Here is a 26,080-nt window from a genome sequence, read left to right as displayed (position 1 = left end):
CAGATTCCACATCACTGTCCACTGCGCGTGCACACACACACACACACACACACAAAGAGGATCCTGCAGGTGTTCCAAAGTACCTGGGTGCTCAGGTGTGTCGCTCAGTGACCTTCCTCCCTATGAGGGACACGCTTACACTATAGGTGCACTTAAATTCACTCCGAATGTGTGTAAGAGAAAGTGGTTTATAAGCACGGTTGACGCTCTTTCTGTCCCGGCTTCTACTCCCCATGAAAAGGGAACACCGACCACAGCCACTGTCAGTCAGTGTCAGCGCAGAGCGCGGGAACACGCACAAGTGGAGCCAGGCTGTTGCAAAATGCAGCAAAAACCAAGTGACCATCCACCAACCTCCGGCCCTTCCATCACCGAGCCCAGCAAGGACTTTAGTTTAGCCAGTTAGTAACGTACGTAGCTAGTTTAGGAAGTTAGTTAGTTGAACTTGGGTGCTGAAAAGGCAGCAGCGCGCGCGGGAAGCCGTGTGTGACGCCACGGATGGAGCTCGCGCGCTGCGCTCTCCAGAACTCATCCCCCCTTGACCTTGTCGCGGTCGGAGCCCACGGTTAGTAAAATAGTCCGCCAGCTTCGACACGTCCCCCAACCCACCCTCGGACCCGCGGCCGTTCAGCGCCTCGCTGCCCCGCGGACGCACGGAGCGACCGCGTCCGTCGGGCACCGAGGGGCACGCTGTGTGCGTGCGCGAGACGTCCGCGCGCCCCCGGCTGCAAACACGGTGGCGCGCGCGCGCGCACGGGCCGGAGCGGGGAAGGCGCAGCAGTAGTAGGAGGAAAGTGTGAGTGTAACTGTAGTGAGGAGGACGATAAAAACACGCTTAAAAGGGTACATTTCACAGGTTGGCACGCGCACTGCTACTAACTAGCAAGCAGACAATTAGAGGGACGGAGGCTACGCTCATCGCTTTAGTAAATGTGTTTTCATCGTCACACGACGACGTCGCCTCAGTGTGAACGCCGTAACAGCGGTCACTAAGTCAGTGTCAGACTCAGAGGGCAATCCCGTCTCTCTCGCACACACACACAGAAGTGTCGTCTAAGTAAATTTACAAAACTGTGTAAACATGTACATTTAAACACAACACGAATGAAGAAAGTAGCGCATCATCGAGCGGGTTTCGCCACTCTGATGTTCGCGCACCGCAGAACGGCCTCGCGCCCAAGAGAAGCTGAGCGCGGTTTTTCGGAGCCCCGACTCACGCGCTGCTGTAGTGGGTGTGAGTGTGTGTTACAGTTAACGCAAAAAAAACCACAAGTATGTACTTCCTAACGCGGCCTAAGCCTTAGCAAGGTGGCTGAAAATGCTTCAGAGTAGAGCGCGTGCGTCCTCATATATACATATATATTCACATTTACATTTATTTAGCAGATGCTTTTCTCCGAAGCAACTTCCAATAAATTCTTAGTGTTATTAGCTCACACACCTTATTCACTGTGGTGACTTACACTGCTAGATATGCTTACAATGGATCACTCATCCATATATAAGTGGAACACACTCTCTGTCACTCACACACTATATAATACTGTGTGTGTGTGTGTGTGTGTATATATATATATATATATATATATAATAATTAATAGATAGATATATTGTAGATGCGCACCAATCAGCCACAAGATTAAAAGCACTGACAGATTATCTCGTCACAACGGCACCTGTCCAGGGCTCGGATGTATTGGGCAGCAAGTCAACAGTCACTGGTTGGATTTCATGTGTTGGAAGCAGGAAAAATGGGCCCAGTGTGAGGATGTGGGTGATTTTGCCAAGGGCCAAATTGCCATTTTTATGGACCATATTTCACTCATTTTGTGCATTTATTCTAAAAAAGCACAGAATTCTCTGTACTTGAGTGTTGCGAAACCTGACATCATTCCTTGTACAGGAATGAACTCATTGAATATTAAAATAACCTCTTTCATTTGCAGATTGTTTACATTTATTTATTTATCAGATGCTTTTGTCCTAAGCAACTTCCAATGAACTCTATGTAGTGTTATGAGCCCACACAACTTATTCACCATGGTGACTTACACTGCTAGATACACTACTTACACTGGGTCACTCATCCAGGCATAAGTGGAACACACACACTCTCTCTCTCTCTCTCTCTCTCTCACACACTATGGGTGAACCTGAACAGCATGTCTTTAGAGTGTGGGAGGAAACCAGAGAAAACCCACACAGACCCAAGGAGAACATGCAAACTCCACACCCACTGAGCAGGGAATCAAACCCGTGTTCTCTCAATGCCACTCAAGTGCTGTGAGACAGCAGCACTACTGGCTGTGTCATCATGGCACCCAAGTTGTGAGTCTTACAGTTACTCATTTAGCTGGTGCTTTTCTCCAAAGCAACTTACAATGTTAAGGTTACAATTATTTACCCATTTTTATAGTTGGGTAATCTTACTGGAGCATTTTGCTCAAGGGTACTTTAGCCAGAGTTGGAGATGGAACCTGCAACCTTTGGATACAAAAGGGCAGTGGTTGTTACTGCTATGCCACCATCTTAACTATATATAATAGTAAATATAATATATACTTCTGCTTGCAATCACTTTTATATTTGTTCCAGTATTTCTGGGGGCATGTAGAGCAACTTTCATCCTGGGATGGAGATTTTCATGTTTTTAACATCAATGAATTTCTCTGTTTCTTCACATCCCTCATGTCACACTCTAAGATGCAGATGGTGCCTACAGAGAATCAAGTTATACTGAACTGTAATATTCCCCCTCTCATAGCATCACGTCTCCATGGAAATGCACCGCGAGACCCACAGGACAGGGAGACTCTCTGGGCTGATCTGAACAACCGGGACCAGGTAAGCAGTGGTCAGGCTGACCGTTAATGGGCAGTTAAGATGAAGAAAGGTTTAGTCCGGTATAGACAACAGATTTAGTTTAATGAAAGTCAAAATTTTGACCTTCATGAGGCAATGTAGTGACATTCTTAATAACCAGAGAGACTCGTCTTCCGCCAACACAGGTATCGCAGCAAGCAGAAGCGGCTGAAGTAGCCTGGCCTAAATTTGACCACAGTTGGATCCTGTATGCCGAGGACGCATGCTCCCAGTGCAGCCATCACGGCTCCAGCCAGGAGACAGCAGGCAAAACACACAGCAAGTCAATAAGGGCCACATTAGGGTGCCGTTGCGCAAGCAAAACGTCGCACCAAATAAGGATAAAATCGCGGAAATATGTGAAATTACCGCTTCGCTCGGGGATCTCGGAAAATGATAGAATCGCCATCAAATTATTACTCCGTTACACTACGGGTGCTTGACAACTTTCTGTGCTCTGTGACAGTGGGAGAAGAACATGTAACACATGGAGTTCAAATCGGAGCAACACCGCGCAAACATGGAGTGCGAACACACCACCAGCGGATATCACAGGCCCACGAGCAGTCCTGCTATCAGCACTACAAACTACAAAGGCAGTGGTCACCCCCAAAATTCTTCTTCTTCTTATTATTATTATTACTATTATTCCTATAATAGTAAATCTTTATTTAACCCACATTTTTGGCCAAAGCAGCTTACAGGACTGCGGCGTGACAACGCTAAGCACTGCGCCACCTGCTGGCCCTGCAGAGATTGTCCAGATTGCTTTCTTTCCGCTTGCACAAGAACACCAAACCGCTGCTCTTTGTTTGTTCATTGGTTATATATCAGTTTGTTGGGCTGCAGAAGGAACGTGCCTTAGATGGGAGTCCAGGGTTTGAGCCTCACAGAAACAGGCTGTGGTTTCAGTACCAGCACCTCTCCTTCTATCTTTAGAAAACTCTCGGAAAACACAGTAAACGTAAGAATTCATAAGTGCAGAAAGGATTTTTAAACGTATAAAATTCTACTAAACTGAACTGTGTGTAATTGGGTCTAATAAGCTTCCTTCCCTACCGCTCTTTGGGTCTCTAACCCCACCACTCTTCAGGTCCCTACCCTACCGCTCTTCGGATCTCTAACCCACCATTTTTTTGGGTCCCTACCACACCGCTCCTCAGGTCCCTACCTCAGGACTCTGAGGCTTTGACCCCACGCCTATCTGCACCCACAGCATCAGCTCCAGACGAGCACTTTCCCGCTGCGCTGCACGGTGCAGTTCGTCTCCCCGGCTCTCGGACGTCTCAGCATTCCTGTGGGGCTGAGTGAGTGTGTGTGTGTGTGTGTGTGTGTGTGTGTGTGTGTGTGTGTGTGTGCGCGTGTGCGTGCGCGCGCAAGCCCCGCCCACTGCTGCTATAAAGGGCCCTGCGCTGCTCTTCAGCCTCAGACCACTAGCAGAGCTGCCCGAGAGCTCCGGCTGACGGGGACAACGCAGGTATGTCAACACAGGATGTGCTGAGCGGCTCTTATCATGTGAGGCACAAATGTGTGTGTGTGTGTGTGTGCGTGCGTGCACTGAGAAGTCTAACTCGCTTTGTGTGTTTGCCCTTGTTGTCATGGGGGGGAGGCATAGCGATCGCTGATGCTTCACACACCACAGCAGTGTGTAATGCCATTGCAACACGTGGAAAAACACATGGTGTTCGGAACCTCAGTCATGTCAGCAAGTTGAGGGTGACCTGAGGGGAGATGCGAGCAGAGCGTGGGGGCAGTTGTGTGGGGATGGGGGGTGCGCTATGCTAATTGAACAGGGCCCCTGGTGAACAGAGCCTGTTTATCTTCTCCTCAGGATCCGGTCGCAATGAACATCCTCCCTCAGATGCTGCTGTGCTGCTGCCTCCTGGCCGCTGCTGTGTCCATCGTGGACGCCGCCAAGCTCACCTGGAGCTCGGAGAAAGACAGGTGAGCAGCACCCCGCTGACCCCCCCCCAAGCAGGCCCGTGTGCATCTGGTACCTGTATTCCTATTAAACCCGTTGCCGTGTCACGTACAGGTTCACAGCCTGGCTGGTGAGCAGGACGCGGAGAACCGGGAGCGACGGTGCTCAGCTGGACCGCGGCGTGGACACGGAACACACCTCAGTGCCCCAGCCCAGGTGAGACTGTGGCTCCTCTCAGGTCTTACGCACTGTTCACCACGGACTTGCCGTTTCATGCCGGGGCAGAGCGCGAGGCCACGGGATGTGGGTCAAACATGACTGAGCAGCAGAGCGAGCACCGCAGCAGGATCGTGACGTGCACTGACTTTCCTGTCCCCCTCCAGCGTGCGCTTCCGAAGGTCCGGCAACAGCGTGAGTCCGGCTCTCCGGCCAGCCTGCTTCCTGGCGACGTGTTCCGTGCACATCCTGTCGCACACCCTCAATGACCGCCAGACCAAGAGGAGCAACGCGCCCCCGGAGAAGATCGAGGCAGGCGGCTACGGTCGGAGGCGCCGCTCGCTACCTGGGTCACGCCACCATGGGGTCCAGTTGCGGCAGACATGAGCCGGAGCGGCAGCAGGGGAAGGACCACCATGGACAGGGCTGCCGGCCGGCCGCTGCACATGTTTCGCGGAGAGACTGCTGTGGGGGGAGGGGCGCCAGGACAAGAGCGCCCCCTAGAGGGCAGGGGGGCCATCCTACAGCAGGACTGCAGAGACACAAGGACAGGCGTCAGGACGCTGAATGTGGACCAAAAGGCTCCCAAGATGTAGATTTTAGTGGCAACGTGACGCTTTTATACTTGAACTGGGTTTTCCTGCAGAACAGTGTGCAATCGATGTGTATTTGTGTATAGAAATATATTTTATTGCTTTTGTACATAGAAGATGGAGTGTGTTAAAGCACTATTTAAAGGTTTTATACGTTGCCTGTACTTGTACTTGTGGAGATTAACTATTTTTATACAGCAGGAGTCTGAGGGCATTTTGATCTTTTTCATGCGTTTGTGTCCAGAGAAAGTGTGGAAAACTGGGCTCCTCCGAAATACACGTCTTTTTGTCGCTTTCCTACACGATCTTTGTGTTTCCTCTCTGTCACACAATAAACTTGTGCGTAAATCATGAGCTCTGGCCACATGCCTATGTTGGGGGGGTGTCAGCTGTGCCCTCCCGGGTGCCTGCATTCCTTTTCTGCACGCCACCTATCCGCCCCCCCACCTTCGGCCCATCTCTCGCTCACGGGGCTGCTGCACATGTCAGCCGCACCTGTGGCTCCACAAACGCCACCACAGATTCACGGCACAGAGGTGCCAGAGAGAAACCCCACCCCACCCTACCCCACCCCCAAGCCTGTGGAGCAAGACACTTGTCTCTCTCATACCTCGCTTACGCTGCAGACGATGGCACCTGGCTGTTTGCTCGTCGGTCTCACACTCCTCTTGCCACCGGGGCCGTTTGCGGCCGCACTCTTATTACCCCTCTGATTGCTACCTTGAGCTCCTTCGCTTACAGGTCGTTGCTGGACCGTTGCTGAGACCATGTTGGTGTTCGAACCCCAGGAGGATGTCTTGGGCTTCCATTCCTGCACTGGGCCACATGTTAAGGATGTGGAGCGCATCCGAGCGGGAGAGGATGGGTACCAAAGCAATGCCGGGCAACACTTACCGCTGTACAGCGCCCCCTGCGGGTCACCATTAAATAGGTCACACCGAGCTGCCATGTGCTCAGTTTCTTTTTTTTTTCTTTTTTTTTTCCTTTTTTATGGACTCGGATTAAAAAAAGCGCTTGGCAAATATGCAACTCAACATTTGTAAATAAAATAACCATAATACCAACACGTAACTCAGTGTACTCAAATAACTCAAAACACAAAACCACGTGAACAAAATCCAATAAATAAAAACAACCCTTACAGAGCAGTTGGAACAAGAGGTAGCAATCAAGAGCACTTTGTTGCACAGCTTTGCTTTAACACAAGTAGTCACCATATGATCTTCTTGGCCTTTTTCTGCTATGTCCATCAAACCCGGCACCCCCAGCATAGTACAGGTGACTCCAGCCACCCTACTTCATCCTGGTCAGCTTTGAGAAGTCCAAGCTAATGTCCTCATGACCAGGAGAGCAAGATACCTCTTTGGCCAGAGGCACTACGGTAGCGCCGGCCGAGCGGGACCCGACAGCTCTGGCCGCTGCTAAAGCGTCCGTAACCTCAGGCTCCGCCTCCGCTGCCGTCTGACCCCCAGTCCCCGTCGACAACGGCGCTGCCTTCAGGCCGTCCTGCACATAGAACCTGCAAGCTCCACACGGACTAACCTAGATTCAAACCTTGGCCGAAACAGCTCAGACCCCCTTCTCTGTATTTCAGTCGTTGTCCTGTTAAGAAGAATCGGTGCAAGTCGGGAAGTGACAGCTGTGCCAAGTAGCCTCCTGGACACGTGGCGACTCTGGGACTCCCGGGGGACTTGTGGACGCTTTGAGTCACTTTGGGTCACTCACACACCAACTTTCTTCAGGCCTGAGTAGGAGGACCACAATAGTGGCCTCTTGTCATCTTGTGCCTTTTACACAACTATTTTAACGCATATATTTTTAAAGGAATATATTTCAAATAGAGGGGGCGTGGTGGCACAGTGGGTTGGACCGCAGTCCTGCTCTCCGGTGGGTCTGGGGTTCGAGTCCCGCTTGGGGTGCCTTGCGATGGACTGGCGTCCAGTCCTGGGTGTGTCCCCTCCCCCTCCGGCCTTACGCCCTGTGTTACCGGGTAGGATCCGGTTCCCCGCAACCCCGTATGGGACAAGCAGTTCCGAAAATGTTTGTGTGTGTATATTTCAAAAATTTTAGCTGCTCCATTATAAGAGCAGGTGAAGGTGCGTGGAGTGTGTGGACAGGTGGAGAAGAGACGCTGGTGGTGACTGGCTGCTGTAAGTACACTTGACCAGCAGGAGGCACTGCATTCACTCGCAATGAGGCCTCTGGGATCATTCTGTTCATCATGAGTCCACGTGATTATCTCTGTACTCTACTGCAAATTCTCTGTTCACATCTGGATTTTCACAAGTGCTTTTTAGAAAATCTCTGCTCTACAGCTGCTCCCCAGCTCAGTGTTTTCAAATGTTTTCTGTTCCTCGTTTTTGTGTGGAACGTAATGAACAGAGAGAACAAAACACAGCACGTATATTAAAGTATGTATTGAAATAGCTGCATTAATTTATACCTGTGCTCATCCAGTGTCAGTCAGTGCACCTCCTCACCAGAGTCACAGTGGTTCAGAGGTGGCTGGAAGGTCCCACACCGAAGCATCACAGGACAGCCACACACACACACACACACACACACACACACACACACACACACACACACACACACACACACACACACACACACAATTTATCAGTCCACCAGAGAGTGGGAGGAACATCACGCGAAAGTGGGGAGGACATGCAAACCCCACACAGACGGCGCCACATTTGAACCTACACCTGAACAGCCCACACACTGTGAGGCTACTCACTCCACCACCCACAACTGATAGAGCTTTGCACGATTCCACTAAAATGGATACAGAGAATTTGTGCTGAAACACAGAAACCTACTTGAATTGCTGTAAATAAAAACAAATGACTAATTGTTGTAATAATAATTAATCATTTAAAAACATCTGTTTTTGGTAGAGAATTGAAAGGTTATACACTGCAATGCCCCTGGAATTGTGTGATCATTAACCATAGCAGTTTGTCCTGTCTTGTTGTGAGGAACATGAAGGTTCACACACACACACACACACACACACACAGAGTCTGAAACTGCTTGCCCTGGCAAAGCGGTGCCTAATCTGGTGACATACGGCTGAAGGGGGAGGGGACACACCCAGGGCGGGACACCAATCCATTGCATAGCACCCCAAGCAGGACTCGAACCCAAGACCCAACACAGAGCAGGACCCAGACAAGCCTGCTGTGCCACCACACCCCCCAGGAACAGTCACAGGAGATATAACAGGAGATCATACAGAATCATGGAAAACTCTCAAGAATATTTGGGTCAATGTGGTAAAACAACAGGACCTTCGTTACTGCTGAAGCCCTGAGCCAAGAGAGCCGTAGCGAATGGCAGAAGAGGGCTGGAGGAACATTCTGGAAGGTTTGTTCTCCCAGAGAGTCCTCGCTGCGAGGAAACAACTGCTGTAGATGCTCACATTTACCCTGCTCTGCGCTGGCAAGTTGCGGTAACCTGAGCTGTTGAGATGACGCTTAAGTTTCAAGGCTTCGGTCTGAGGTTTTCTTCTTCCTGTTCTGCATCAAATTGCCTCCAGTTTCCCATGATGCAGAAAACAACACTCCGGGGGAACAGCTGGCAGACTTGCCCCAACACACCACCCTGAGCCAGGGGAACCGGTTTCAGATCCGCCCCCAACACGCCCACCAGCGGCACGCACCACGAGGCACCCCTTCAGTGTCCTCCTAGCGCTCCGTGCTCCATCGACGAGCCTCCATCAGCCAGCATCCGTCCGCGAGCGTCCATCGGCCTGTCTGTCTGTCTCTCGCGTGCACAGCCGCTCCACATTCCCCGAAAGATGAAGAGGAGAAACCCACCTTTAAGCAAGCAGAAGTCCACCCCCTCCCTGGGGAAGGGTAAGGCGCCCCGGTGGCTTCCTCACACTCTCCTCTGAGACCCACCTGTCGCCCCCCGCTGCGGCTCCCCGGTGGGTCTCAGCGAGAACCTCGGGTCGGCCCTACATCGGAAGGTCGCTCGCGCGCTTTCCGTGCAAAGATAATCTGAGGGAAGGAACATGCAGCTTGGAGGGTGAATGTGGAGTAGGACTGGGCGGGGGGGCAGCACAGTTTTACTTTACCCTGTCTGACCGTGAACAGCGCGGCGGAAAACTGTCACTCACACGTCTTCGTTTGCCGCGTCACGCCTGAGCTCTACTTGGAGCCACAGAGACGCTGTTTTCCGCCACTCTTTCTCTGCGAACGCAGCACGGCAAGCGGGGACACGTCATCGTCACGCGGACACGGACAGACAGAAACCCTCGGTGGGCGCTCGGTCAGGGGAACCAGCAGCGTCGTGTGTTTGCGTTGTTATGAGACCCGCTTCCTCACTATCGTGCCCCCGCTCACATATTGGCAAGAAGGCAATAAGAAACAGGGCAAACAAGGCTGAACACTGAGCGAGTGTTTGTCCTCACGCTGCTCACCCAGGAAATGGGAACAAAGCGCAGACACACACACACACACACACACACACACACACAATTCTGGGGCCGTAGGACCACGCGAAGGAAACCGTGCCATGGCGCTGAGCGCTTCACCCTTATCTGGACCTCGAATAGCGCCGGGCGCTTCTCTTCCTCCCACCAAGGCGCCCTTCCTGTGCTGCGCTGCAGCTGGAGGCGTGGGTGTTCCGCTTGAGTGCCAGTGTCTGACAAGGCGGAGACGCCAGCGAAGCCAATTTTCTCAGCGCCGTTTTTCGGCGGAGACCTGAAGCACTGGGTGATAAGCGCGCGTTTAACGTTAGGAGCCATGCAGAGCAGGAACGGAGAGGCAGGGAAGGGCAGCGTGACGAAGTGCGACAGGAGGCAAAGCTTAAACTCTCATGTTGGGCCAGTGGAGAGGTCACTAAAGCTGGTGTGGCACTAACGCCGGGGGACAAACTGGCCCATCCATGCCATGGCAGGTGGGGCTTTGACTTGGGGGTTCGGCGTCAATAACACCGGGACATGTTTTTGAGGTTCCTCCCCGAAGCCCCGGTACATCTAGAGCTGTCAAATACATCGTACCCTCACTGCAGCTATTCGGTGCTCATTGTTGACGCCACGCTGTTGCCATGACAACTAGGCGAGGACCGATCACGTCTTACTATGTCCGTCTCACGCGGGAGCAGAGCTGCAGGTGCACGTTACAAGCAGCAACTTTACTCAACAAATATTTGACAAACCAGTCATTTTCACCACTGCTACTCAACGACGGAAGGAGAACAATCCAAGTTTGCTGCCGAACAGAACTCCTGCTGAAATGGAAACGCTCATGAACAAGTGACACAACCTCAGGTGAGACAAGGCTTTGGACATCCTGCAGCAGCGCTCCTTTCCTTCACACATTTTCTATTTCCACGTCATTTTCTGGAACGGCAGGGGAGTTGGGTTTCAATCCAGCCAGCCAATCCCATGGCAACTTTTTCGCCTGGTGGGCCTTGGTGACCCAACGGGGCCGTTTGCCCACGTGAAGCACGTGAAGCATATGGTGCAGAGCCAACGGGTTCATTCATGAGCCTGGAAGTGTCTGCGGACCGAAAGCCATCACTGTCAACGCAGCACATTGTCGGGTACCAGAGAAGCAGCGCCGTCATGCTCCACTTGGTTCTTCTGTAAATGTAAATGTACTTCTGCCAAGGTCTCAAAGTACAGGGCGCTCTACAGAAGACTGCTTGCCTGTAAATAAACACCTGGCCTGGCAATGTCACAGCACCCTTTGTATTTCGAGACATACCTTGCATTCCAGCAAAGATCAACATCGCAATTAATCTGGGTTTCTGGGTGGAACCCAGTGCCTACAGGACCGCAGCCAACTGCAACCAACCGCAGGCCCAGGTACCCATGATTCCACGTGTCATGGCGCTCCAGGCACTGCGGCAGGGCTGACTCATACAGGCGACACCCGTGTTCTAATGCTCACCTGGCAATGGGACGCAGCTGGCGCTGAGCGAGCAGCAAAGTCAACCTGTCCTTCTGCAAACAACGTTTGAGCTGGAAGGAGTGTGAGCGCCCGTGTTGCGTTCAGTCTCCCGCATCCACTCATTACCTGTGTATGCGCACGTCAACCAAAGCTCTGTCTGACAGCCAGAGTAAGAGGTCAGAGGTCAGAGAGTGTGTCCACTCCTACTGGCTATGCACCTTGCTTTGACTCACACACCACTGCGTATGCTTTGAAACGCATTCAGTCTTTCACCATCTCACCCCGTGGCACTTTGTTTTCCAAAGCCCGGTGCCTTCAGCAGGGCTCTGGCCAATGCAGGACAGGGATTTGTGTGGCCCTGACTGGGAGCTGTCTCCCCAGACGTGCAACGGCTGTTTCCCAAGATGTCCCTGTGCGAGGTGGATGAGGACGTGCGGCAGAAGGTGGAGAAGGTCTTTCACATGATGTCGAATCTCGCCATCGCCGAAGAGCTGCCCATCAGTGTGAACCAGGCGAAGGAGCACGAGCTGCTCAAGGAGCTGGCGGAGCAGCGCTCGGAGGATTGTGTCAGGAGGTGGGTCCCAGGCCTGTGTGCCACCCGTCCCGCTCGGCACGCCTCGCCACGTTCTCCTCGATAACCTCCCGATTTGTTTTCCAGGAGGAAAAGCTTCAGGATGATGCGCTCCATGTCCATGCAGGCACCTCCTGAGGGAGAGGGTCCCCCGTCCGCAAGGACACTGATGGATTCCTCCTGCGCTGGCCCCACTTCCCAGTGGGAAATTACCCCAGAATACCAGAGGGTGACTATCAGCGGAGACTACTGTGCTGGGGTAAGGGTCCCCCAGGCGCCCCATCACCAGGGCCAGTGCTGCTACTCACTCACATCCTGCCACCGTTTCGGGCAAAAACGAGAAAAGAGACGAACGGGGTTGAGTCAGGAGACAAAAAGGATGAGCACAGTTCTTGGCAGGAAGGGCCACAGGGTAGCTCCTGAGTGCGCTGCGCACCCACTTCGACGCTTTCTCCCCGTGCCAGATAACGGTGGACGACTATGAACAGGCTGCCAAGGCCCTGCTGAAGGCCCTCGTCATCCGGGAGAAGTACTCCAAGCTGGTGTACCACCGCTTCCCCCGGACCACCGCCCAGTTCCTGCGCAGGGCGGAAAACAAGAAGTGGAGCGTGGAGGACGAGGTCCTGCCAGGTAAATGTCCGGATGAATCGTGCATGAGCCAGGCTGAGCACACCTGACCTGCTCGTGCTGCCTGGGTCATACCATCCACAGCACTGCACTTGTACCTCATTTCTGCCCTGCACTGAGATCTTACACTCACAGCTGGACGCTTTCTGTAGCTGCATCACACGGGCTGACGTGGTCACATATCTCCTGGCAGAGATGTACCCCAGCCCCAATAAAGGGGTGGACCCCTACAGCACAGAGGGCATCCCCGAGGACCTCCACTACAAGCTGAGTCTGAAGGATGGGGTGGTGCACGTGTACAAGGACGACGAAGCACTGCAGCAAGAGCAACCGCACAGCCTGCCCTACCCCGACCTGGAGACCTTCGCCATCGATCTCAGCCACATCCTTGCCATGATCGCTGATGGGCCTACGTGAGTCACAAGAGCACATCTAAGGAAGTGCCGAAAAGATTAAAAAAATAGTATAATTTTAAGCAATTTCACTAGGTTGTAGACGTTGTCGCAGAGCTACCAGTTATAATTCATGCTTGATGGCCCAGAAACCGAATTCAGGTTTGTGAATCTCAATGATACCTTCGTGTTTCACGACGACGCCTTGTAGCTGAAGCTGTTTAAAAGAGTCTGCCGTAGTTGAGAGAGGAAGTGAGCTCGCGGTGGTCACTTGCGGTGCCTTATCATGTCTTGACAGGAAGACGTACTGCCACCGACGTCTGAGCTTCCTAGGATCGAAGTTCAGCCTGCATGAGATGCTCAACGAGATGGCTGAGCTCAAGGAGCTCAAGTCTGTGTCACACCGAGACTTCTACAATGTCAGGAAGGTCAGCCGTGGGGTATTAAACCCTGACAAATTCTGCACTGTGCTTTGGGCTCAAACGTAAGCTCATCTGAACAAATGGTTCCAATTATTCATGACTGGTGATTCTGCGCAGCCCTCAAGGACAGTGACTACCCAGCATCACCAAATGGGACGCGGTCTTCTCTAGGATCACACCTCATCCCGCCTGTTTCCGGCAGCCCAGCTCCTTCTCGTACAGGCCCTTGCGTGCTAACATGCGTGCTAACTTCCGAACAGGTGGACACCCACATCCATGCCGCCGCCTGCATGAACCAGAAGCACCTGCTGAGCTTCATCCAGAGCACCTACCACAACGACGCGGAGCGTGTGGTGCTGGAAAAAGACAACAAGAAGCTGACCCTCAAGGAGGTGTTTGCCAAACTGAAGAAGGACCCCTATGACCTGACCGTTGACTCGTTGGACGTACACGCTGTAAGGAGATCGCATTACACTCACATTTATTTCTTCTTCTCTTCTTTCTTTTTCCAAAGCGACTTAGTTTTGAGCTCCTTGCGCTCATGCACCCATTTATAGAGTAGGGTCATTTTTACTGTATCCATTCAGGGTAAGCACAGAGTAGGACAGCTGTTGCGTTTGGATCCAAAGGTCCAGGTTTGATCCTCACCTCCAACTGTGATACCCTGAGCAAGGTACTTACCCTAAAATTGCCCCAGTAACATTACCCAACTGTATCAATGGGTAGATAATCGCAGGTGGACTAACATTGTACGTCGTTTTGGAGAAAAGCATCATCTGAATGAATACATGTAAATGAACAGTACCTTCATCAAGGGTACTACAGCAGGAGGTGAGATTCAAACCTGCTCCCCAGCGGCAGCTAGAACCACTGGATCGTCTAGTGGCCCGGTTGGCCTCGGAATGGCTGCTGTTTCACGCAACGATGCGGCGGAGCGTTCGCTCACGCGACCGTCACTCGCCGGGTTTTCTCCCGTTACAGGGACGACAAACGTTTCATCGCTTCGACAAGTTCAATGCCAAGTACAACCCAGTGGGGGCCAGTGAGCTCAGGGAGATCTACTTGAAGACTGACAACTACATCAACGGGGAGTACTTTGCATCTCTCATCAAGGTATTGCTCTCAATGACTTTGCGTGATGTATTTCCAGAAAATTCATAAGTGTATCACGGTTTTGGTCTGTTTGCTGTTGGATGTGTTTTCTGAAGCCGTTCAGCCAACCGTTCACTCGTGACTTCAGTTTCTCAAGCAAACCAGCTGCGGCAGCTCATTAAAGTCACAGTTTGGGGAATTTGGAGAATAAGCTTTGTGTGCCCCTCAGCACTGCTGAATCTCGTTCGACATTCAAGGCGGTTCTCAAAACATACCCCAGTCAGGGCCACTTGTTTCTCCATCTCTTAACTGTTCTGTAGAGTCGCATATCATTACCTGTAGGTGTGTGAAGGTTGAAATGGTGGTTCCGGACAAACTGATTGCGCATTGCACGTCGTGTCACCCTTACTTTTTCGTGCGCTTCTGTTTACCCGGAGTTGTACTTCACTTTGGAGTAAAGTGTCTGCCAACTGACTGAATGTCAGCATAAATGCGGCAACTTCCCCTGTTGCTCTTGGGGGGCCGAAGAGAAAGTGTGAAGTTGCGCACTGAAAGGGCAACCAGGATGCAGAAAAGCAGAACTTGAGTCACCAAAGCAGTGAGGAAGCTCTGATCCAAAGAGTAAAAATGTTTCATGCCAGGGTCTTGGCTTTGTGTTCACTTTGAATCCGAATCAGAATCAGATCTGAAGCACACGTACGGACTCTTTCCTTCCGCTCATTCGTCTAGCAGAACGCTGCACAGGCTCATTCGTTGCTCAGAGACACGGTTTAGAACACGCAACGTCTGCTGACAAGAGCAGCTACCTAAACCGCCACTCCTCACAGGAGGTGGCCTGTGACCTGGAGGAGAGCAAGTACCAGTTTGCCGAACCACGCCTGTCCATCTACGGCAGGTCTATGAGCGAGTGGAAGAACCTGGCCAATTGGTTCATCAAGCAGAGGATGTGCTCGCCCAACATGCGCTGGATGATCCAAGTTCCCAGGATTTAGTAAGTGCTGCGGCTGTGAAGCGCAGGTGCATCATGGGGAAAGGTTGGCCGTCTCGTTGGGCTTATGCTTCTGAAGGAGCTCTGAATTTGTGGGAGCTCAGCGTCACGGGGCAGGAGGGGACCCTGGGTTCAGCTTCTAGCGTAAAGTATCCAAAGCCATGAACATCTGTCTCCTCCAGCGACATTTTCAGAGTGAAGAACCTGATCCCAAACTACGCGAAGCTGCTGGAGAACATCTTCCTGCCGCTGTTCCTGGCCACCGTGAACCCGCAGCAGCACAAAGAGCTGCACGTCTTTCTCAAATACGTGAGTAATGCACAGCGAACGGAAGCCGGCTCTCGGCGACCGTACAGATGGGCTGCAAAAGGAAGAAGAAGAGCGAGGAAAGGGAAGCTTGAATATTGTCAGAGCCAGAATGACTTCTTCACGTGTTTAAAGTATGAGGAATGAAGCTGAATTTGCCTTTTGCAGCTTCCTTTGTTCCGCAAGTCTTCTCGTCCGCTCCATGAGCTCAGCTCCGCTCTCCACGTGTCCCTCTCCTGATGCAGGTCACCGGGTTCGACAGCGTGGACGACGAGTCCAAGCACAGTGACCACGTGTTCTCCTACAAGAGCCCCAGACCCGAGAGCTGGACCACGGAGGAAAACCCGCCCTACAGCTACTACCTGTACCACATGTACGCCAACATCATGGTGCTCAACAACCTGCGCAAGTGAGTGGCTGCCTTGCACAGGGGAGAGCAGGAGACGCACACACACACTTTCGCTCTGAACGAGCCCTTCGTCCCTCGCAGGCAACGAGGCTTGAACACCTTCCAGTTCCGTCCGCACTGCGGGGAGGCCGGCTCCATCACCCACCTGGCCTGCGCCTTCCTTACTGCCGACAACATCTCCCACGGCCTCAAGCTGAAGGAGGTGCGGATTTTTCTCTTATTCGTATTTTCCGGAAAACTTGTTCACCTTGCTCACCTGTTTTCTAAAACATATTTGTAGCTGAGCACTCGCAACCCGCGATGACTCAGCAAGCCCACAAATGGCAGGAAAGACTCTACGCCGGCGTGGGACCGCCTCCGTTCGACTCGCTCGCACCCCACTTCCGGTTCTCTGCTCTCTCGCCTCCCAGAGTCCCGTGCTGCAGTACCTGTACTACCTGGCCCAGGTGCCCATTGCCATGTCGCCGCTCAGCAACAACAGCCTCTTCCTGGAGTACTCCAAGAACCCGCTGCGCGAGTTCCTGCGCAAGGGGCTCTGCATATCGCTGTCCACGGACGACCCCATGCAGTTCCACTACACCAAGGTGAGGCGTTGTGTGCGGGCGGGGTATCGGCGGGGCTTCGTGCACGAGGCCTCACCCCACCGTGTGTCCTGCAGGAAGCCCTCATGGAGGAGTACGCCATCGCAGCGCAGCTCTGGAAGCTGAGCACCTGCGACTTGTGCGAGATCGCCCGCAACAGTGTGCTGCAGAGCGGCCTCTCGCACCAGGTACCGAGAGCCGGCGCCACGCTACACGTAGTCCGCTTCCTTCACCGCTTTCACCACTGCACTCACGCTCTATGGCTTGGCTGTGCTCAGAACTCCTGGAGCAAAGGAGTCCTCCCTATGTCAACAGACATGGTGTTCCGATTCATCTACAGTGTGTGACTGACAGCGAGAGTGTGTTCCGCTGATGTATTGATGAGTGACTCATCGTAAGTAGTGTATCTAGCAGTGTAAGTCTTTGGGTGCTCTGGTTTCCTCCCACACTCCAAAGACATGCTGTTCAGGTTCACCCCTAGTGTGTGAGTGACAGAGAGAGTGTGTTCCAGTGATATATAGATGAGTGACCCCTTGTAAGTAGTGTATCTAGCAGTGTAAGTCACCACGGTGAATAAGGTGTGTGGGCTGATAACACTACATAGAGTTCACTGGAAGTCGCTTTGGAGAAAAGCATCTGCTAAATAAATAAATGTAAATGTAAAGGGACAGCTGGCTGTGTAATAGCAGTGGAGATACAATCCGTGGTTGTCAGCTCCATCCCTCTGCTTCCCCAGGGAAATACTGACTCACTCTGAGAAATGCTTGGGGGGCTTCTATGCAGCAGAGACTCCGGTGAAACCGAGCCGCGTTTGTTCGTCCTGCTGCGCTCAGGCGTCCGGGGTGGTGCGCGGGAAGGGTGGGGCCAGGATGTTTGCTCACGACTGCATTGCACCCTCTGTCCCGCCCCAGGAGAAGAAGCTCTTCCTGGGCGAGCGCTACCTGTGGGACGGGCCGGACGGCAACGACATTCGGCTCACCAACGTGGCCCAGATCCGCATGGCCTACCGACTCGAGACACTGTACAATGAGCTCAGCTTCCTGCTGGACGCCATCAACAGCGTCCCTAGTGCCGCAACGACCGAGTAGGCTTGACTCTAGAGAGGAGCACCGAGCCATGTGTGTTTGGGATCAAAACCCGCACCTGTAACACCTCTGGAGAAGGTCATGCACGCACACATACACACACACACACACACACACACCACTCTCTGGGTTTGTCTGCTTCACTTATCCAAATGCAGAACAACTTTATTATGTCAATTATTACTTTGCTTTCCTTCCACAAAGGTAACGTGGCCATTGTAGTACCACATGGGTTCCACTAGGCAGCAGGTGCTCGGACTGAGGAAATGGGAGCCCCCGTTGGGCCCTCGGGGTCCGAACTCTCTGCCTGTCTTTGTTAGACACGGCAAAGGCTGTGCAAATCACTGGCTGTCCTGTGCTGCTCGGCAGGAGGAAATAACTCCATAAGTTATTAAGTTAACTTCTTAATAAAAGGGAGCTTTTCAGCCCAATGCAGAGGAAATGGTGAGAAGCGCCGACCATACCTACGGACCGCGTCGATGTAGTATCCCTGAGCAAGGTACTTACCCTGAATTGCTCCAGTAAAATTACCCAGCTGTATAAATGGGTAAATAATTGTAGGCAGACTAACACCGTAAGTCGCTTTGGAGAAAATTGTCAGATACATGTACATGCGGGCATTTTCCGTGATGTGTAACGCAAAGCAGATCACAGTGTCAAAAATCATGAGTGTGCAATTTTTGCAAGTTCATGATCAAGGTGCAACAGTTGCGCTGGAGAAATCTTGTGAAAATGAAAGGCACACACGAAAGAAGTTAAAAAGATTCCGCACACACAAAACAAATGTGTAGAGAGGCACAAATAAGCTGTTTAAAATTGACCCCATACAAAAACAAGAATGAAAAATAACTGATCCAGGGTTTAATTGATGCACTTTCATGTAGAGTGTAGAGAAAGAAAAATGCAAAGAAGCACTTCCTTGTCTCCACCACGACCCCGTCACCAGGGTCGGTGCTGCACCAAGAAGGCCTGCGATGATGTGTGTCTTCTGCCCGGTCAGGGCTTCTCCATCTCTCGTGAGCTTCACGTGAGGAACTGAGGCTCTGTTCACCCGGCCTCCTCTGAGCACCACACCGTTATCGCCCCTCACCCGGCCAGTGCCTGGAACCCAGACATTTGAGGAACTCCTGAAGGCCAGCGCATGACTATTAACCTCATGAAAGAACGGCATTTCAGCCAAGAAGTTCTTCCTTCCTGATTGCAAGTTAATTGCTGAGAACAAACTGAGGTCCTCATTCACTAGATAGTCTCCAGAACACATCCTGTCCAAATTACATCCTGATATCCTAGAAAAGTGCGGAGTCCCCGGTTACACAAAACCTTAAATCGGGGATTGTTGGAAGACCTTGCCGACAACAAGTTCACCTCTTACAAGAACGCTGGCTTCCTAATTGGAAAAACAGAAACGTTATAAAAATTAAAGATTTAATCACATGCTAAACCCACAGAAGCTGGTCTAGGAATTCTATTTCACTGCAATTATTCCATAATGGTGACTAAAAAAGGCAACTCCTTCACCTGAGAAATCATGTCACTTCAGATATGCACATCTTGGCCAGTACAGTGTAGAAAGCCTGGGCAGAATAAATCTCAGTTTTTGAATGGTGAATGGCTGAGGTCAGACACAAGAATGTCAGTGGTATGATTACATAAGTACAGAGGTATTACTGGGGCACGTCTTCCCAGGTGGACAATTGGCACCGTGTCTCTCACCGTCCTCGGTCCCGTTCGCGGTCCATACAGCCAGTCCACCTCTTCGGCACGGCGTGTCTTTCGGCATAGCTGCCGTGATCCGGGACTCGCTCTCCGCTGCCTCCTGTAGGTCGACCAGATGGCGAGTCGCCGAGACCTGAGGAACAGCCTCTAAAGGCTCGACAGCTGCATGATGGGAAAAGTCATCCCTCTCTTCCCTTAGAGGTGATGTCAGAGAACGGTGTCAGTTATCCTTCCCGTAGAGCTGTTCGTGACGTGTGTGTCGCCACTGCAGGAGCTCCCAGCAGTAACACAGCGAGAAACTCCCTGCCCTTCCTCCAGACCCACCATCCATCAAACACGCAACAGGCAGAAGCCGTAGGCGGAGGGCAAGCACACACTTGTCCTCACGTGTCAGCTGCCTGCTGCACCATGCTGCAGAAAACACACACACCCACATAACCAGTACTGTAAGTAATGCAAATACCGTACTGTCAGTGCCCACACACACACACACACACACACACACACACACACACACACGCACACACAGTACTGTGAAGAGACCAATGCAAATCTTCTCATGTACGTGTGTTGCATTTAATAATGTTTAGTAACAATTTGCTTAATAATGGAAAGGCTTTTATGTATCTACTCGTGTGACGAACGCTGATTCATATGGTGGAATGTGACAAACTGACTGGACGCTACAATCAAGCGTCTGCATCCAAGTGTCTCTTTCCGTTGATTTCCATAATGAACTCTTTGCATTGTTCTCCCAAGATGTACGTCGCTTTGAGAAAAGTATCTGCTAAATGAGTAAAAGAAAATGTATTCGGTGCGTGATTATTAGTAGCACTTGTGTTTAATCCATCTGGAGAGCCATGTATATGATCTGCCACATCCGGTACAGGCCGTGACATTCAGGCTGGCGCAACAAAGGGAGACGTCATTTGAAAATTGTGCCAAGTGCCCGTGTGAGAGAGACTGTGAGGTGAAGTGCATTGTGGGAAATGTGTACCCTCGCTCTCAGCCTTACGGAAAATCACACACACTGTCTGAAACCGCTTGTCTTGAGTGGGGTTGCGGTGAACCGGAGCCAAACCCGGCAACAGAGAGCGCAAGGCTGGAGGGGGAGGGGACACACCCAGGACGGGACGCCAGTCTGCCGCAAGGCACCCCAAGCGGGACTCGAACCCCCGACCCACTAGAGAGCAGGACCCAGCCAAACCCGCTGCGCCTCCTCTACAGAATATCAATAGCAAATAAATCGAGGGACATTTGACTTACAAGGTTTTATTGATTATAACTTTGCAACAAAAGTGTACAAGTGACAAAGAAAAAAAAGGTGCCGCGAACAGATTTCCAGTCCCGACTGTGATGGTGAGCGCAGAGATCAGTGTACTAAAAATACCAGGGCGTGTGACTCCTTCAGCTATTGAGCTGTCATCTGACTGCCATCGAGGCCTTTTTACAATTAATTTCCGCAGCTCTCACTCGAGCGCAAGACATCCATCACACGTACTGGCCTGTGTAAACAGGCCGTGGAAGCAGCACGCAGCGCGAGTTCCCCGTCTGGTCTTAACACAGAGCAGAGTCGCGTTTCCAGGGACGTTTCCTACCCTCGAGAGCAGCGATACATCTTGGATTCGTGTTTTCGCCGGCAACCCAGCGGGACAGGACCGAACCGGACTCTGTCATGACGGGAAGCAGACGCACGGACGCGCGTCTTCCCAAGGGGCCTCTCGTCTTGGCGGAGGGCACAGGGAGCGCGGCTCACGTGCGCCCAGAGAGGTGAAGCCGTTATTATTCACGAACGGAGACCCCGGGGAGGTTTAATGAGCAGCATTCCATGTGAGTCACTATTTACAGTCCAGATGGCAGCATTTAGTCAGAGAGCAGTTTTGTAACATTGTACATTTAGAACTACAATAAATATGTACTTTGGGTCACTGCTGCTGTGAAAGCTCAGCAGTCCTGCCATTACGAAGCACTGATAGGAATACATGTGAGCCGACGAGGGCTCGGCCGCCGCGGCGCCGCTACGGGGACCCCGGCTGCGTCTCGGGGACGGCGGCGAGGCCGATGTCGTTGGAATTTCCGTCGGCTTCACCGAGGTGGCCTCCGGCGTCCTTCTCGTTGGCTTGCTTCCTATCCCCCGTCTCCGCTTTCCGATGGTCGCCGTTACAGACTCGGAGCCTTTTCCTTTTTCGGTGGAGTTAAAACGAAGACAAAGCATCACTAGAACAAAAATCTGAGATGTGGTTCTAAAGAAAATAAATTTACATTTATTCATGTAGCAGACGCTTTTCTCCAAAGCGACGTACATCTCAGAGAAAATACAATTTGCACATCACATTAGGAGAAAGACAGATAGTTGCAGGCATGTGATTCTTAAGTAGTTGGTTTCTTTCCACTTTACGCACTGATCTTCATCGCTTGAGTAGGTGCATAAAACTTAGAATATCGACGAATCCTGATCGCCTTCCTACAATTTTTTTGTTTTTCAAAGAAATAGTACACTGCAGTGGGGGGCGCGGTGGCGCAGTGGGTTGGACCACAGTCCTGCTCTCCGGTGGGTCTGGGGTTCGAGTCCCGCTTGGGGTGCCTTGCGGCGGACTGGCGTCCTGTCCTGGGTGTGTCCCCTCCCCCTCTGGCCTTACGCCCTGTGTTGCCGGGTTAGGCTCCGTGACCCCATATGAGACAAGCGGTTCTGAAAATGTGTGTGTGTAATACACTGCACAAGTTTTTAATATTTTTAACTTGACGCTACATTAAAACAAAACTAAATCAAAAAGAGCGAAAGTGAAAAGAGATTGTCGCTAAACTCCCGTTCAGTGAGGTTCCTCATCTTGTTATTGACCAACGACAGTCAAAAAGCCCGGACACTAAATGAGTTGGTCCCACATTCCAGGGCTCTCAGCCTCAACGCAGGTTTGCTCCAGTACAGAGAGAAATCCGGTAAAATAGGAAAGATGAAAAGATGCAATTAAAAACGGAGCTGAACGGCGGTGTCGGGACGAACACTTACATTCTGCGATGCCGGAGCGAGATGACGGCAGCGAGCAGGAGCAGCACGGCGGCGAAGGCAACGAGGACGGCGGAGACAGCAGGGAGCAGCATCCTCTCGGAAACATCTGAACACACACACACACACACACACACACACACACACACACGTGAGCGCCGTGGCCCTGCCAGCCACAGTTAAGCACACTGTGCTTGAGAAGACAGGTGACACAAGGCGCAGGTACCCTGCGAGGCCAAGGTAGGCTCGGCCGTTGAGGTGGACGGACGAGCGGCGGGAGAGCCGGACGGTGACGGACGCGAGGAAGGGAAGAGCCGCGGAGTCGACCAGAGCTCCGTGGCCGTCGGGGAGCCCGCAGCTACAGGTTCTGACAACATCTCCAAATCTGGAGAGAGGAACAAAAGCAAAGTAACGCACAAAACACAGGAGCGTTTTCACTTTTGCTGCTGGCCCCGGGAGGCAGCGGGAAGCCGGGCAGGAAGCTTCTTCTCTCAAAGTTTCCTCTTCCCGCATGCGGAACATTCAGTTCGGCTCTGTGACGGCATTGCAGCTGTCACGTCGAGAGGAAATTGCCCTCAAGCGGACCGTGAAGAAGGCGAGCGGACGGCAGGATGGACCTGTCGCGTTGAAGCAGAACGCGTCAAAGAGGCTGTCGACCCCTTTTTTCCACTGGAGGACTCCGACGGCTCCTTGGCCGCAGGCCCGCGCTGCCGTGATCCGAGGAAGCACAGCGGTCAGCTCCCGCACCCATCCGTACCTGCCAGGCCAAGCAAGCAGGACAGCTCTGGAGTCATCGCACAGGACCAGGAGTGGTCGTTAGCAGCGTGACCTATGACCCCTGACCGCCCCCACCCGCCCCCCCAGCAACGCACCTGCATGTCTCCAGGCCGTGCGTATGGGCCTCCTCTACCTGGGCCTTCGTGGCGAAGGCGACGCCCAGGTGCTCGCACACGGCCTTGGCGACGGAGGCATTGAAGGCGTACGGCAGCGGAGCGGCGGTCACCTCGAAGACGCCGCGCACGCGCCCTTTTTCCGGGAGGACTGCAGGTGGGACGAACGTGAAAACGTACGTGAAAAATGTAGACTTTTGAACGTTTCTGCGAAATCAACGAATGAAGCGTCAGCTCTCGGTCAGCGTGACTGCAGCAAGAGGAGGAAGAGAAGCAGCGCAGAAGTGCTACGCAATCGATGACGAGAGAAGTGAAACGGCGAAACCCGAAGCAGCGCGCAGTCTCTCGGCTCAAAGGATAACGCGACACGTGTGGAGGGTGCGGGAAACGCGCAGCTCTGCGATCGCGCCTTGTGCTCTCGAGGTTCGCCACACAAAACGCCCAAGAGGGGCGGGGTGGGGTTGGGCGTCAGCTCTTACACGTCACTCAACCACGTGCTCCGTGTCCCTCCAGGGTGAAGAGCAGTATGTCAAACGCACCTCAGCTGAGGTTGATTGAACTGAAAAGGTCACTTCCCTTTATTTGGATCGAAGGACGCTTTGAAAGCGAGGTGGAGCCTGCGGTCGCGGTCACGGTCACGGTCACGTCCCCCCCCCCCCCAGCAAAACATAACAAGAAACAGTTGTCCTCCAGACGGACATTTGCCGGTCGTCCATGTATTTCCCAAAGATGCGGAGACGTAGCGCCCAGACCTGGAACGTGTTTCACACGAAAACGTGCCTCACAGGTGCCCTGACTGGATGTCACGACTCTTCCCATCTGTCTTTGTCTTCTATCATTCATTGCGGGATTGGAGGCACCTTTAACAGACATACTGTACGTCCTCACCAGATGCCCTACGGCTGTGTTACACACCTGGTCTACCGTGGTCTCCGAGGCCCTTTGATGGACAGTGCGATACCCTGCATGCGCTAACACTCATTCGTTTTAGCGGACGCTTCACTCCCAAGCGACTGACAATTATTTACCCGCTTATAGAGCCGGGTCATTTTTAATTGGAGCAATTTAGGGTAAGTACCTTGCTCCAGGGTACCACAGCTGGAACCTGCGACCTTTGGGTCCAAAGGCAGCGGCCCTAAGCATGTCCCCACGGAATTTATTGGCAGCATTCAAGCACCGACCAATAACAATACGGTCTTGACTCCCGTGTAACTGCTACGGGCCCAAGAACAGGAGTGAAGACCAGTGAGAACGACTCCCTCACCTGTGAAGTTGTGGCGTTGGAGAAGCTGCCCGCAGACGGCTGAGCCGAGGAGCAGAGAGCAGAGGAGTCGAGCGATCGCCATGGTGATCGCCGAGTTGAGAGAGCGGCTCTCCGTGCCTCTGCTGGGGGTCCAGTGAAGGCACGAGAGGGTGGTCCTCGGACTTCTGTGGAGAAAACCCGATGCGAATGACGCTGGCGGGAGGGGATGGGAGGACAAAGCCACTAGTGTGAGAAACAGGAAAGGGACGGCATTCTGGCTGGAGGTCCAACACAAGGGTCCATGCAAATTGGCGGCAGATGGGAGGTGCCCTTCGGGGAATCATGAGTAGATTGAGCGCAATGCACATGACCTTATATTTGCAGCACTGTTTGTTGCCAACTGGAATTGCTCTCCAAAATGTTGTGACCTTCTCTGCGTTCCTGTGGCCTCTTCCCAATGGGTTCCTCTTCGTGCTCTCAGCCCCAAAGCCTCGACTGCACACCGTTCTCGGTCATTTGTGCGCATCCGCATTCACAGGGCCAGTTATTCTTTTAGCGGATGCACATCTCCGAGAACAACACGAGAAGTTCATCACATCAGCAGAAGGAGAGATTTGGATGCAGACACGTTATTCTAGAGTACAGACCATTTGACAGATACCATGGTAAGAACCAGTATCTGTTACACAAGGAACTTTTTCAGTTGTTAAATTGTTGTTTAAAATGATTAAACAGATAACAAACACACACACATTTATTGGGCACATGGGATATCAGGGGAGAAGTGAATCAGAAAGAGGTGACTTTTGAGATCCTTCTCAAATCTAGAGAAGGATTCAGCAGTTCTGAGTGAGAAAGGGAGGTCATTCCACAACATCGTGGAAGCAAAAACTTCTGTGCTTTCCATTTTTGACCTTTCCTGTGTGGGATCACCAAGAGAGCTGAGGTGGAGGAGCGTGACAGTCAGTTGGGGTATAGCAAATGATCAAGTCCTGCAGATATCGGGGAGCAGATCCATTGATGGTTTCGTGGACCGCGACCAGAGTGAGAATACACGAGAACGCTTGATGCGCACACACGCACATGCAGACACACACACATTCATACAGGCTGATCTGTGAGATGGAAAGCAGTGTGTGGATCTGCTGCTGCAGGAACAGTTTCCTCCTGAGCTCCATCAGCAAGCGACCTGGAAAACCCTGTTTCCTTCAGCTCCAGCAGATTCTTTGTCATTGTAGGACAAGCTGAGCTGTCCCCCC

General features: G+C 52.3%; 3 protein-coding genes across 6 annotated transcripts; 2 read left to right on the top strand and 1 right to left on the bottom strand.

Annotated features, from left to right (window-relative positions):
* Positions 1–733: 733 nt before the first annotated feature.
* LOC108942244 (uncharacterized) lies at positions 734–5,919 on the top strand. 4 transcript variants are annotated; one of them, XM_018765419.2, is made up of 6 exons: positions 734–796; positions 2,765–2,844; positions 4,026–4,339; positions 4,694–4,806; positions 4,898–4,999; positions 5,167–5,919. In XM_018765419.2, exons 4-6 carry the CDS (start codon positions 4,706–4,708, stop codon positions 5,384–5,386), a joined length of 423 nt encoding a protein of 140 aa, XP_018620935.1. In that variant the 5' UTR covers positions 734–796; positions 2,765–2,844; positions 4,026–4,339; positions 4,694–4,705; the 3' UTR covers positions 5,387–5,919. The 4 variants fall into 4 exon arrangements, with proteins under 4 accessions (XP_018620935.1, XP_018620936.1, XP_018620934.1 ...); XM_018765420.2 differs by having other exon boundaries at positions 740–796; positions 4,079–4,339; XM_018765418.2 differs by lacking the exon at positions 734–796 and having other exon boundaries at positions 2,610–2,844; positions 4,079–4,339.
* Positions 5,920–9,123: 3,204 nt separating this feature from the next.
* On the top strand, positions 9,124–20,499 carry LOC108942444 (AMP deaminase 3-like). Its single transcript, XM_018765839.2, has 15 exons — positions 9,124–9,452; positions 11,877–12,069; positions 12,154–12,325; positions 12,531–12,696; positions 12,887–13,106; positions 13,384–13,513; positions 13,768–13,962; positions 14,489–14,620; positions 15,427–15,590; positions 15,770–15,896; positions 16,139–16,302; positions 16,384–16,504; positions 16,713–16,886; positions 16,961–17,071; positions 17,795–20,499. The coding sequence occupies exons 1-15, from the start codon at positions 9,395–9,397 to the stop codon at positions 17,969–17,971; spliced, it is 2,304 nt and encodes a 767-aa protein (XP_018621355.1). The 5' UTR covers positions 9,124–9,394; the 3' UTR covers positions 17,972–20,499.
* A 428-nt stretch (positions 20,500–20,927) lies between these two features.
* Positions 20,928–25,065, bottom strand: lyve1a (lymphatic vessel endothelial hyaluronic receptor 1a). The gene is made up of 6 exons (XM_018765330.2): positions 24,843–25,065; positions 23,561–23,729; positions 23,306–23,445; positions 22,915–23,073; positions 22,692–22,797; positions 20,928–21,865 (listed from the first exon to the last, which is right to left on the bottom strand). Exons 1-6 carry the CDS (start codon positions 24,922–24,924, stop codon positions 21,703–21,705), a joined length of 819 nt encoding a protein of 272 aa, XP_018620846.2. The 5' UTR covers positions 24,925–25,065; the 3' UTR covers positions 20,928–21,702.
* Between the last annotated feature and the right edge of the window lie 1,015 nt (positions 25,066–26,080).

Source organism: Scleropages formosus, chromosome 5 (genome assembly GCF_900964775.1).
Source record: "Scleropages formosus chromosome 5, fSclFor1.1, whole genome shotgun sequence".
Lineage (NCBI taxonomy): Eukaryota > Metazoa > Chordata > Actinopteri > Osteoglossiformes > Osteoglossidae > Scleropages > Scleropages formosus.
The sequence above is the reverse complement of the archived record's forward strand: the minus strand, read 5'-3'. Positions and strand labels throughout refer to the sequence as shown.